A 14,204-nucleotide genomic window follows, 5' to 3' on the forward strand; every position below is an offset into this window, starting at 1 on the left:
TATTGGGTCATTCCATGTCAAGTCAACCAGTTCATGACACCCACCTTTTTAGACTGTGATGAAACTTGGCGCAAGTGTTGCATTTGCTATCCTATTGATAAATACCAAATTTTATTTCTCTATCTCTTATAGTTTTTTTTTCTACAATTTTTTTAATTTTCTTAATTTAATGTAATTTTAGGCCTTGGATTTTGCATCTTGTAGTGTAACTTGTAGCTTAAAAAATTAATATCTTGAAAACTATTTGAGATATCACCATGAAACTTTGCATAATATTTAATTAATATATTTAAAATAAAGAAAAAATGCATTCACTAACCTATCTCAACTCCAAAAAATAATAAAAATATTATGATGACAAGTTTTTTTAATTTTTAAACCATTGTTGGGATTTACTAAAATTGCAATATTTCAGGTCTCAGACCTGGTAGAGTGTTCATACTTTTTTTTTACATACTCCTATATACATAGGCTAACAGATAAACAAAAAAGATGTATGGCTTTTTCACATGTTTAGTTAATATTCCAAAAAGTAGTATATTATTAAGAAATTATAAATTTGTGGTTTCCTTACATTTAATAAATGTGAAATAAAATAAAAACTAAAGTCTAAGAATCAATATCTTTTGCAGCATATTATTAGTTCTACTTGCTATATTTTTTCCACTTCATCCAACACTCTTCTGTTTTTCTGATACACTCTTTTTTGAAGTAGTACATTCTGCCAGTGCTACTTGATTGTGGTGTATCAACTGTACTGATAATGTGCTCCAAAGGTATTATGCACAAGTCTTCTCTTTGGGGCCAGTAAAAGCTGGCAGCAGGTCCTTGAGGTTGAAGAAAAAGAATTTCAGCATCTTCTTCTTCATGAAACACAGTTTTATCAAGTCCAAAGTACCACTTTCCATCATAGTTTGCAGCCACATAATCATTTAAAGATGGTTGAATGCAGACCCAATCTATAGCAGAATCAAAAGAAAACATTAGAGTAGAATTAGGACTATCAGTAGTCCTCCTTATTTCAGTTTCATTTGTATTTAATGGTTTGAAACTTCTAATACCAGGAATAGTCTTGGTGGTTAAAAATTGTGACACTAACTCCAATCTGAAAGCTTCAGCATTTTTTGTCAATAAAGTGAAAGTTTATTTTTTTGATCTTGACTTCACAGAAGTCATAAACTGCAGTTGCTGTCTTGATTTGATTTTCATCTGAAAGTTGAAGGTTGGCTTTTCTCAAAATTTTCTTAACAGTTCCTCCCAAGCCATCACATATTGATTTCCCGTGGCTTGTTGCAAAGAATGAATGTTTGGCTTTCATTCCAAAGTCTTCATGATGACTTGTTAGGTTTTTGAAACTATTTCTATTTTTGTATTGACCAGCACAGCTGTCAGTGAAATAATGAACTTGGTTTATTTCAGGATGATTTATTTTCAGCCATTTCGAAATATCTTTTTGTACATAATTCACAAAACAAGTGTCATGTTGTAAATCATCACTTATGAAACAATGGTTAGAAATTGAAACTTTATCATCCTTTTTCAAGTAAAGTCCAACTGGATGAATTGTGCATCCACCTCTGTTCCAGTGATAACTTTGGATTTAATTTTGAATGGTGTAAGAATAATTTTCACTGAAATCCATTACTACAATTGCTGTATTCAAAGGCAGATCTTTGTTCAGTTTTTTGAAAGTTTCAGACTGTGATTTTGTAATATATGAATTTGGGATTAGGTTTTCTACAAATTTACTCAGTAAAGAAATAAAGCCTTCAATGTCGATTGATTGCTTAACCATTTCTGTCCTGTCAGTATTAACCCATTGGCTTATAATTATTTCTTCTTCTAAATCATAATCTTTGCTCAATTTTGCAGTTAAGTATTCAATCAGGGCATCATCAGACAGACAGTTGTCACAATGGCATAGCATACACTCACTGTTTTCAACATTACAAACCAACATCTTGATCAAATCTTTGTAACTTTCTTCAATTTTTACAGCATCTAGTAACAATTTCACATTCTGGTGAACCGCTTTGGTCTTATACTGCAAAATTTTGAGAATCCTATTTTCAAGTTGGGGCATTCCCATTTAAAACAAGAGTAAAGCTCTCTCAAATTACTGAGAATAAGTCTTTTCTGCATATAAATATTTTTTTTTAATGCTCACTTTATCTTTTGCTCCAGGTAAAACTCTTGAATTCTCATCACTTTGGTAAAAGTCTGTCACAAGTTTAAGTGTGTTTTCAGAGAGTGTGTTACCTTTTTTAGGGTCAGGGATAGCTAGGATACCTTTCTATCATTTAAGTTTTCTTGCTTGTTTTACCATATATTTGGTCACCTGAAATTCTGTAGCAACTTTTTTTCTGGCTCCAAGATTCTGACACCAAAGTCAGAATCTGGACTTTTTGGGATCTCCCAACAGACATAAGTTTTTCTTTTAAAAGGCCCACGAGCTTATCAAAATCTTCTGCTTTTTTGATAACATTTCTTTTGTCTTCTTTTTCGTCTTCTGAGATTTCAATGTCATAATCTAGAGCTTTGGAGATTTTTTTCTTTACTTCTTTTGTTACTTTTCAACTTTTCTTTTGTGATATGATCCCTTACTATGTAATAATAACTTATTTATAACCCACAAAGTACATTAAACTGTGGAGTAAACACAAAAAAAGAAAAAACAAGACAAAAACATAACAATATAAATAACATAGCAGCATAACAACATACAACATATATAAATTACCTCCATTCAAAAAATGGCCAAAGAGGGTCAAAAACACCAATCATTTGCTGAGTTTTAAGACATATATCTTTAGATAAATGTTTCAGTCGCAAGGGCGCATCAACAATGTCAAATTTAGAGACGACTGTATGATTCCAATACCACCAAGGCAGATGCAGCAAATACTTGCAATACTTAAAATATCCTAACCGTATTTTCTTTGTATCCTTCTTACAAAGGAGGAAAGCAAAACCAGAAAGATAAAAAACAGCAGGGGCACAAAAACTAGAATAAAGATGGCATAGTCCATTTCAGTTATACCAACCACAATTTGGTGAAATTTTCGTGTATCCAACCTGGATACTTTTCAGCACGCTGGACGTAATAGCAGAGCAAGTAGACAAAAGTGACGTGGAAAAAGAGAGACCCAACCATTTAATACTTGCTGAACATGGTATAGTTGAAGAACCCAAGCAAAGAGGTGATGCTGGTGGAGGACTCCCAAAACACAAAAACTCACATTTGGAGCCATTAACTGAAAGGCCTACTGTGGATAGTGCAGCTGAAAGCCGGTAGAAGTTGGTAATTAGACTATTTTTTGTCCGGCTAAGAAGCAGAACATCATCAGCATATGCAACATGACTAATGCCTAAATTATCATTGTAAAAAATTGACGGTTGAAGACATTGGAGACACAAAGCTAAAACACATTTAAAAATTGCTCGGGGATAACACGGCACCTTGCCTAACGCCTTTTTTAACAGGAATATACTCCCCTACCATACCATTCCACTTCACCCTAACTGAAGAATTAGCATACCAATACTTAAGCACAGAAACAATAGAAAGGTTAACACCCAAGGCTGCTAGAGAAAACAAAGCATTTGAATGAATTACATTATCAAAAGCACTTGATATGTCAACAGTCAAACAATACAGGGGACTTTTTTGAGCAACAGCTTGTTTCATTAGCCGACCCACAATATGTTGAGCTTGAAAACAGCCCATACCTTTTCTAAAACCAAGCTGGAAGGGTGTAAAATTGCACTTGGAGTTAATGGCCAGTAGCAGTACATATTCAAATAGCTTACTAACAAAACAAGACACAGTGATAGGACAATAATTAGAGCAAGCACTGGGGTCCTTACCCCTCTTGACTATGGGAGATATACAACCAGACAAAAAACTATCTGGCACAATGGACTGTGCCAAACACATCTGAAACAATAATTGCAAATGCTTCAGCAGTTCAGGACAATCATAAGCAAAAAACTTGAAGCAAAGACCATCACTATCAAGAGACTCAGACTTATTCACTTGCATAAGAGCTCGGAGTATAACACCAGATTCCACTGACAACACTTGAGATTGGTTGATACAAATTGGGAGGATTGAGTTGACAAGCTTTGTAAAATGATTTTGGAGATTAATATTAAACAAAAGCAAAATATTTTTATAATGAGAAATGAAGTCACATAGCCAAAGAGACGAATTAATTGGAGGTGAAAAGTTTATAACATGATCCCAGGATTTCTTGTCACAAGGACCATCCCAGGCATTCAGTCTCGCTCTACGCAGGGAATATTTGTACTCTCGTTTGGTTTTCTGTTTTAGTTGATGTACTGAACCAGAAGAAGGACGATTACTGGCTATCCACATATGGAGCCAGAACTTAGCTTTTTGTTTAGCTATCTTCACTTTAGGATCAACTTTCCAAAAGGGATTGCGAGTACCCGTTCGCACGCACTCGGAGGGTACAGCTGTTTTAGCAGTAGACTTTAGACAGAACACTATTTGCTGATAATACAAGTTGATATCTATCTGAGTTGAAGTTGTAGATACAGATGTTTGCAATAAGTGGAAAGGCACTTTAATCGATGATAATAACTGGGACAATGTCAATACATAAAGTGGAACATTGGTATTTTCCCAATTTAACTTTGAGAACCACTTGGGAGAGTTACGTTGCACAGAGGTTGCCATGGAGCAAGATAGTTGGCACGTGATTGGTAAATGATCATCGTCGATTTTAGAATCTTCCACATGAACTATTGATGAAAGTAGAGTTGAATCTAACACAATTACATGATCAAGGTTGGAAGTAAGACCACCACGATTGTGAATATAAGTAAATTGAAGATCTTTATCAGCAAGATGGAATCCTCCAGGGAGTGAATCGAGAAAGATTTCAGATCAGTTGGAATTAGATAATAAGTTAGTGTTCATGTCGCTGGCGAGAACCCATTTGGTATTTTGTTTTGAAAGGTCACTAAGTCGTGTTTGTAGGCGATTACATGCTTGTGAAAAACTAGACAATGACTGCACAGTCTTTTTATTACAGGGGAAATAAAGGTTTATAATGCAGTATCACCACATTTTATCGCTAAGATGTTAGCGTTGCTTTGCAATAATATTGGCTGAGTCTTGTGTCTGAAATAGATGGCCAGACCTCCTGATGGTCTTCCACGGGTTTTTTGGGGCGGCTCTCAAGAAGGTATAATGGGTCCAAGAATGCTTTAGGCTATCAACATTCACTTTAGAGAGAAGGTGCTCCTGTAGAAACACAATATCATTTTCAAGTAGCTCACTTATCAGTATATCCTTGTCTTTTGTACCATTAATATTAAGGGAAACAAATCTAATTGGAGTTTGAGCATTCATTTATTAGCGTTGTTGAGAGCCGATCAGAGAACTTTGCATTTCAGGCTAAAACTTACATGTTCCATAGTCCAATTTGCACATTTTGGTGAGGCTTGGCAAGGGTTTTCCTTGGAATTCACATGAGGGCCAGAACATCAGGAACACTTGGGATGTGCTGGTGAGCTGGGACAAGCTCCAATCAGGTGATCAGTACTTTGACAGCAAAAGCATCGACGCGGAATGGATTGAAAGGGCTTAGCTCGAAAAATTTCATACCCAATACGGATTGGGTATGAAAATTGGGTATCCAATACCAGAACCAAATGAATCCAATTCAATCATTAGTTTGTCATCAGATTCATTTTCAGTGATTTTAGTTAGTAGTTGTTAGTGATTTAGTTGTTAGACATAGCAGTGGGTTTCCAGCATATTCCTAGCCATGTATGCATCCAATATAACGAAAAAGTGGACAGTCTTGCTGCAGAGACTGCTAAGTCTATCAACCCACTGCTTGCTCAAAATTATTCACTCACACTTTTAGATGCAATCTGAAACCGCCATCCTTATAGAAAGCCTCCTTCTGCTCTGGTTCTAATTTTCAAAGAGCCTGAAGTAAATCAGGCCTACTTTAAAATAAAAAGCTTTGCAGTAATACTGAGACAAGAAGAATACAAATGGAAGCAGCATAGTGACCAAAGTTGTAGACTCTAACTTGCTGAAAAAAAATTTGCAACACCTTCTCTTTGAATGCACAGCAAGTACTCCTGGAATTTATAAACTGCATACCCTATCTAAAAAAAATTAGACTTTTTAAATTAGAAAAACTAGATATTAACCTGATTGTGGATGTTCCTGTACCAGCTTCCATTGAAAAGAAGTTTAACAGAGAGGCAATTGATGTGTTAGTAAATTTGTGCTTTGAGAGGCTGTGATTTTGTTTTTATTGAGTGAAAAAGTGCAGTTTGAAGCTGAAAGGAGCCTGTTTAGGATTCCAGGTGCTTTTTTAAGAAGAAGAAGAAGATAACCTATTGGGAATTTCAAGCACTCCACATTTGCAGGTTCTAAAAAAATATGCAGATCTCTAATCTACTAGAAAGGGGGGGGGGGAGGATTTCAGGCCTATACCTCTCTCCCCCAATGGCCTGAAGTTTGATGGAATTTGCATTTTTTAAAATTTTAATTCATTCTCTTTGAAAAAAACAAGCCCTGCTTATGTCTCTGGTTGAACAAGCTATTTAAACTTGTTTTTATTTTTCAGGCTGGTCATCAACCTCCTATTCCATCTGTGCCACCTTTGCCAAATATGGGTGTACCTGCACCAATTGGACATACACCTCCGTTGCCCATAGCTAATATTGGGATACCTCCTCCTCCTATCAATGTTCAGGCTCCTCCACCTACACACCCTCAGTACCCAACTTTAGGCTACCAAAGACCTCTTAGCTTTCAAGCTACTCAGCCTCCATTGCCAACTACAATTTCACAACCTCCCATATCTATGCTTCCACAAGTAGGTCTACCTCCAAGGATTCCAAATGACTCTGTAAAACCACCTGCTGTTCAACTAACTACTCCACCTCCAGTTGTGGCAAATCAAGGAGTGAGAATGGTATCAGGGTCACTAGCAGTTGGGCCTGGTCTAGTGATGCCAACATCTACTGCTGCTGTCCCATCAGGCGAACTTGCAGCCTCTCCTGGGTTTTTGGCAACTACTGTTGCTACTGCACCTCCTACTGGTACACCTACAGCTGTTGCTCCAACTCTTCCTGGAACAGCTCCTGTTCTTGTGGCTCCACAGGTCCCAGTTGTTATTCCAACTCTGACTGGTAAGAATATAAGTGTTAAGGTGTGACATGGATTTTATTTCAGTCTAAAAATAAGATAAATTTAGCTGATCTGACTTAATTTTTTTGTGTATATTTATAAATTTTTACTCCATTCTAAATTATAAACTTTGTCTTCACATGCTCAAGTAATATTATTTTTCTGTTTACAATTTTTTGGCTCCTCTTGAAGCTCTTAACTTCATACATATTGACAATAAAATTCTAGAAACCAGAAATATTATTAATTTGTTATTTGTTGTGTGATTTGATGTATGAAGATTAATTATTAATAAAAATCATTTTTTTGGTTATCTTTCCAGCTTCTATATCATCTGAAGAGCACCTCTGGTTGAATTAACCGGCAACCTGTCAATTTGCCCACTTCAGCTAATTACCTGTACTAAGTTTTAGGCTAGAGCTGTTTTCGGTTGTGGCTTCTTAAGTATTTGTTTCTGAGAGATATAGTGTTTTAATTCAAAAAATTAATGTTGGTAGGTTGAACCCCCCTCAAATGGCATTTTTTCTTGCTTAAACAACAAAATAGTCTTATTTGTAATTGTCTTACAAAAGTTATTACACTTGGGACTTTTATGCAAATACCATTAAAATCTCATTGTAATGACTTTTGTTTACATATTTCTCATGCATTCCCTTTTTTCATTCTTGTTTGCTTTTTCTTTCATATTTCTTTAGAGGTGGTAACAATAAATTATAATTCCTCTTTTTCCAAACCCCTTTCTTTGACTTTGAAAAAACAAAAAGCAAGTGTGATTTTTTCATGAAATTCAAGATTACCTATATTGAATTTATTTATTTAGAAAAATTTCCAGTTTTTTCTGTAGGGTTTTCAAACAAGCTTCACTGATAAAACAGGTTAAAAACTCAAAGGAACTGTTCTAGTTTTCTAAGGACAACACAAGTGCCAGATAAGTTTGGACAATCCTCACCCCCCCCCCCCCCCTTCGCACGCCCATATCTTTGCCATTGTCAACAATAGTAACCATTTTTAGCCAAAATCCTGCATTTTACAGCAAATATTGACGACAAAGCTCATGTCTCTTATAAAGAAAGATCACTTTTAAGGTCTGAAACATAAAACCCCTCTCCAGCCAAATGAAAAAATAGTTAATGTTATTTATATTGTTCAGTGAGGATGACTGGGAAAAGAGTGAGTAGGCAGTGTTGGATAATCGATGCTATGGTACTGACCTGGAGTGCAGTCAATTGAGATATTTCCATAGAAATGATAATATTTAAAACCATAAACCTTTTTTCTGAATGTTTCTAATATGCCCAGTATTTAGCTAATTTAAATTTTCTATGTGATTCTTTGCTTGTTTTATCTTTTGTTTGTTGAATAATATGTCTGTCAGTAAAAAATTATTGCTAATTATATATTGTTTCTCTTTTTCAAAAATTTATTGATGTTAAAAAATATTTCTTAACTGATATCCATTTCCTGAGCTATTCATGGAAATGAGCAGTTTAAAAAGAGTTAACCTTGTCAACAGAGTCTTAAACTCTTGGGCACAGCAACAGAATTTGATGAAAATATCTACATTAAAAGATCTTGACTTTTATGTTGATTGTAAATGTGTAAAATTAATTTAGTTTAGTGTTACTCATTGAATATAATTAGAATGAAAAAAAGTCCTACATTGTAGAAAAAGGGGACATAAATCATACGATCAAACTCAACATGTCCAAGTTCCTGGTGCCAAAACTTTAGTCATTTTTTTTATATATAAAAATATCGAATTTTCCATTTTCTGGAGAAAAATAGTCATGGATGTGTGTTTTTTTTTGTTTTGTTTTTTTTTCCAGGGGTGACTGTATAGAGCTAGTGATCATATAATATTGGAAGTGGGTTCGTTTGAAAGGAAATTCAAAGTTCAAAAGAGTCTTGCCATAGTAAAGTGCTGTTTTTCCAATTTTTTGCTGCAAAACAATGTTTTTGGTGTGGAAAGGGCACAGATTCCTAGATGGCCAATTGGTTTATATCTAAATGCAATTGATTGTGTAATAACTATAGAAGGTGTATAGTACTGCATAGTTGCGCACGGACTTTTGCGAAGAAAGGGATGAGTGGCAGTGGACCTTTCAATGAGAAGGGACTGAAGCTTTAGGAATTTCATTTTTAGGCCCAAATTCTTTATGTCTCACTGAAAAACTTTCAGATCAATATGGATTGGAAAATTTTCGCTGTAAATTCTTTGTAGTTGGGGGAATACATTTAGACTGGACATGCAGAAAGGGTGCTGAGGCTTGAGCATGAAACAGTAGTTTAAAATAAGTCAAAAATAGCTTGAAAAAGTGAAGACATGGTGATAAAAAGCTGAACTTCTGTATAAATAGTGGAATGTCAAGGGCAGCAGCAGCCACCTGATTCCTGAAATGTAGGATATTTCTCGATATGATATTGAAAATAAATATAAATAAAAGAAAAAAGCTTTTTCTGATGTAAGCAAAGACCAATGTCAATGCTCAAAACAGATGTAAGTTGTCCTATGTAAGAGGGGAAGTGCCTCCCCCTGAATCTTCTGCCTTTTATGTTAATTTAAGTTTTATTTGCTTCGAAAAATCAGGTTTTCATGTCCTGAAGAGCAACTGTAAATGTAGAACGCGCTTGCAGTCATCTACGGGCTATTTATTTCTGCTCAGAATTGCTTTCGTGTAAGCACTAGTCAAAATATAGCTTAAAGAGAAGAGGATTGAGTAGGTGACTAGCCCTTTCGTGTATTGACTAATTGTTGTTCATGTTAGGTTTTGATATTGCTCTTTGCTTTTGTTAGAATTTCTGTTTAGTTTGTTATCCTATTATTCAACCCAAGCAGTTAAAACCAAGCTGCTAGATATAGCAATAGAAAACACGTCAATCCCAAGCAGTTGAAAAAATAATGCATATTTGATTTTGTAAGGCTTGATTTTACAGCTATAAGTGTATAGTACCCTTGATTTAGTTTAGTACCTTAAATTTCATTGGACTTCCACAATTCTATGATGTAATTAGATATAGGATTTTCATGCAAAATTTCTACAAAAGCCACTATGGTCTTATTCATTAATATATCATAGCATAGTTGAGGTTTGTCAAAACGAATTTGGCCGAGAGGGGCACTTTATTCATCTATTAGACTCTAGATATTAATGAGTCTACCAAACATACCTGATTTTTGTAGACCGTAACTAGAATAACTTATATTCTATGACTATTGACTAGTCGATGTGTTCACTTTTTTACTTAACACTATCTACTTTACTTAGTAAACTTCTATCGTGAAAACTGTTTCATCTTTTTTTCCAACCAATGTTTTAGTGGTTAACTTTAATAATTGATGCCATGTAAGTAATTCAAGAGGTGTGAAGTATTTTTTTGCGGTTAAAGCTACAGGGAATATGCAATTATTTACATTAAAAAGCTTAATCGTTTTTCAATTTACATGTAGTGTAAGTTGTAAGGAGGGATGGTAAACTTTTTCTGGTAAAAATATAATCTATTATTTCTAAATCTTGAAAAAAAAAAAAAACGAAAAGAGATGTAGTTCAATTTTTTAGTCAGTTTTTGTTTTATCAATAGCAGGGTCATTTTAGGGGTAAGGGTGACGTTATCCAGTTTAAATTTCTAATATTGCGCGGCTTTACGAAGACACATTAACATAAAAAATAATGTTTTTATGTTCTGATTTTTAATTCTTTCTTTTTAAACCTGCGCAATAGCAAGAGAAAACAAGTATAACTAATATAATCTCTTCTTTTTTTCTCTGTTCTTTTTTGTTTTCAGGAAACGATTGAGAATCATACCTAGAAGTCAAAATAAGAACCTGCTGTTAAAATTTTCTTTTTGAGATCACATTCCTTAAGTTGTGCCTGGGATACACTGAAAATTTGAACCGTCGCTTACGTTTGATGCCTCTGATGATTTTGGTTCTTAGTAACTAGAGCAAAAATTTTGTTGCAATTTAGAGTTATGAATTGGTGCGAATAGTTTATGTGTTTATTTTTCGTTTGTTCTCATCACATTTTGTGGGATTTTTATTTAGCCCTAGGCAACTGCAGTAATCCTTCTGCAGCGAATTTATCATGTGACTTTCGTAGGAATCTTGGCTGTTCAGCAGTAAATGCTGAATATTGCGAGTATAAAGATAATTTGGTGGGTTTCCAGCTGCTAGAAGGCCAGCATGTTTTCATACCTTAAAATATCGCACCGTTTTGCTGTTAAACTCTTTTTCTTATCACTTTAGAAGAAAACCTCAAAAAAGAAAAGAAAACCCTGCATTTCATTTCCTGGAAGGTGAATTTGCATAGAAACATAAGAGTAGCTGTGGGCTTTTTGCAGCTTATTTTTATTATATATATTCTTTGAGACTCTTGGCGCCATTAGCTACCTGATGATGTGTTGCTTGTCTTGGTAATAACTCCACAAAAGATTCGACTCCTTTTCAAAGAGTTTGGTATTTTTCTTCAGGGAGCAGTCTCTATTAAAATGTCTTTTACTGTAAATGTTTCTGTCCCGTTTATTGTTGAAGATAGTCAAAATGAGCATCAAGTTATTCCTGTTGCCTCAGCTCTGGCTGGAGTTAAATTGGAAATGTCATAGAGGGCACAAAGCATATATTTGTAAGACAACAACATACTTGCTACATCAAAACATCTTTGAAGTCACCGAGGGTGTTTAATAATCAGTCTTAGCATACAAGATCAACTTTAGTCCTTTTTGTCTTCTTATTCCTGCACGTTCCCTGATTAAGCTGTGTATATGAGGGACCTGTTAAGTAATAAGGGAAAAATCTAGCATTGTTATACGAATTTTCAGGTCTTTTAAAACTATAATGCAGACATTGGACGTTGAGAGCACTAGAAGAAACTATTATTCTTCTATTCTTTGAACTCTATAGTCATGCAAACTATTATACTTATGCTAAGGATTTTTAAATTTATTCAGTGTTTCCTATCTGGGAATCCCAGGCGAAGATTGTTGCCTTGGAACATTTTAAAAGTTTAATTTATTTTATTGTATAACTGTACTCGGACTCTTTTCAAACCAAATGTTGTAACTCAAAGATATAAATCTGTTATTATTTATAAATATTGACTTTCATTCGGGAGAACCGTGTGCAATCTATCTTGGGATGGGCTTAATGATGTCAAAATATGACTCTAGAACTAAACTGTGATTTTATAATTATTTTCCTGTTATTATCCCTTGCAAGATCCATGGCTTCTAAAAATGGGCCATATTCAAAGCTTCAATATCTTATATCTTCATTTTTCTAGATTATTTCCTTTTTCATTTCCAAAAGGAATGCTTTTTTTGTTGGGCACATAAAAAATAGCACTGAATTCTCTTAATTTCAGGACAAGACTCGTGAACTGACAAGATTGTTTTTTCGAACATCCTGAAGAATTGCTTTTATTTTCTTGTTTCCTTTTTCATTTCTCCTAATTTCAGATACGATCACTGCGTCTCGGCGGAGACTCGTTAAGATTGGATAGAATAGCATATATTGTCTCGGTTAGTTCTAGGACAAGACATTATCCATTTAAGGCCAGAATATTTTTCTTTGTTTTTGTTTTTCGCTTTTTCTATATGATTGCAACCATACCCACACAAAGAGGGGAAAGGGAAGGATAGATGTATTTCACCCTAAGAATCGCTCAAAATACCCCGCTTAACCCCCTTATCTTCCTCCAAGTATCTGTTTAAATATTAGAAGCAGACTAAAGTGCAAAAAATTGGGACACTTGATACTAAAAACAAAATTTATGTGATATCAGAAAATGCCATAAAATTTTGCATATATGGTTGTAACTTTGTTAATCACGTCTAAATTTTTATCAGTACTAAACTCAGAATATCTCAAAACTATCACTTAGTGTGTTCTTTTTTTATTTACTCAGATTTATATCTTGTACATTTTTTATCTTGTTTTGTGGTGTTCTCTTTTCAGATGAACCTTATATTCCTGACATACCTGAATACGAAGTCCCTGCCAAACTCGAGCAAATTGGTCAAGTCTATCCAGGTTAGTCTATTTGTCTAATCTTCATGTTTAGCTTCGCCATGCAACATCACAAAAGTAGTTACGTTTTGCTTAAAAGAAAAACAAAACTAACAAAAAGACTTTGACAGGAGATATATTTATAAAGAGAATATTTGGTTGTGGACTATGTTGCTTGGTAGTAAGACGGAGAACTGGGCCCTTGCCAGGCCTTCGTAAGTTTGTTCTAAAATTGTTGGTTCTTAACATTTCAGGATCTTGAAATGTTTGTAACCGGGCTACCTGCTTTTTCCGTATTTTACACGCCCCTGGAAACTAAACAGGATCAATAAACAGTTTATTCCAAATTTTCAAGCGTCAGGAATGGCTACGGCCAATCTTCCCCTTTTAAATGGGAAGGGGTATTTATCTTTCTCAAATCTTCTATATATGGTGTATTCGAGCAGAAGTGATCTGAAGAAATTTTTTGCTCTGAAGTTAGATGGATGCTCTTGCTTATACAATGATTATTTCACCCTTGATTTCGGCAGATTGGGTAACCAGCAACAGTAAGTATACTACTAAAGCGAAATAAATACACTGTAGAAATAGGAATTACCGTAGAGATAATGCCAAGTTTGATTACAAAGTTTTAGTCATCTCCCAATGCAACAGGTAGGGTATAGCTAAAACTAGAACAATTTCACCACAGATCTTTTCTAACAGACTGGATACTGTCAAAGCTTAATGAATATTGTCTTGGATGAACTTGGTACAAATCAAATAGATGTATTTGCTTACTTACTCCACGTTTTGGTATGCTAATATATTCAGCCAAAGTGTTCAGTCTTGGAAGTGAATAATTCTTGTGTTCAATCGGGTATTTAAAGAGATGTGTGTCTTGTCTTTGTATTTCTTACCTTTCACTTACAACATGTGATTTTATTTAATGTAGTAAGTATTCTTTAAAAACGAAAAATGGAATCTTCACTCTTTTGAAAGAAGCACATGATCCCTGATTTGAAAACATAAATGGAATAG

The 14,204-nt window shown here is 34.5% G+C and overlaps 2 protein-coding genes across 2 annotated transcripts in view; both read left to right on the plus strand.

Moving 5' to 3' along the window:
- Positions 1 to 14,204, plus strand: part of LOC136034486 (protein phosphatase methylesterase 1-like) — a 219,045-nt gene that overhangs the window by 201,440 nt on the left and 3,401 nt on the right. The gene's annotated exons all lie outside the window — the stretch shown is intronic.
- The window catches only part of LOC136034484 (poly(U)-binding-splicing factor PUF60-like), a 53,277-nt gene that overhangs the window by 2,257 nt on the left and 36,816 nt on the right, over positions 1 to 14,204 (plus strand). Inside the window, exons 2-3 of the mRNA XM_065715699.1 lie at positions 6,618 to 7,185; positions 13,134 to 13,208. Of these exons, the coding sequence (XP_065571771.1) occupies positions 6,618 to 7,185; positions 13,134 to 13,208 (643 nt within the window). The remainder of the gene's footprint in view (positions 1 to 6,617; positions 7,186 to 13,133; positions 13,209 to 14,204) is intronic.

This window comes from Artemia franciscana, chromosome 13, assembly GCF_032884065.1.
Source record: "Artemia franciscana chromosome 13, ASM3288406v1, whole genome shotgun sequence".
In the NCBI taxonomy this organism is placed as follows: Eukaryota; Metazoa; Arthropoda; class Branchiopoda; order Anostraca; family Artemiidae; genus Artemia; species Artemia franciscana.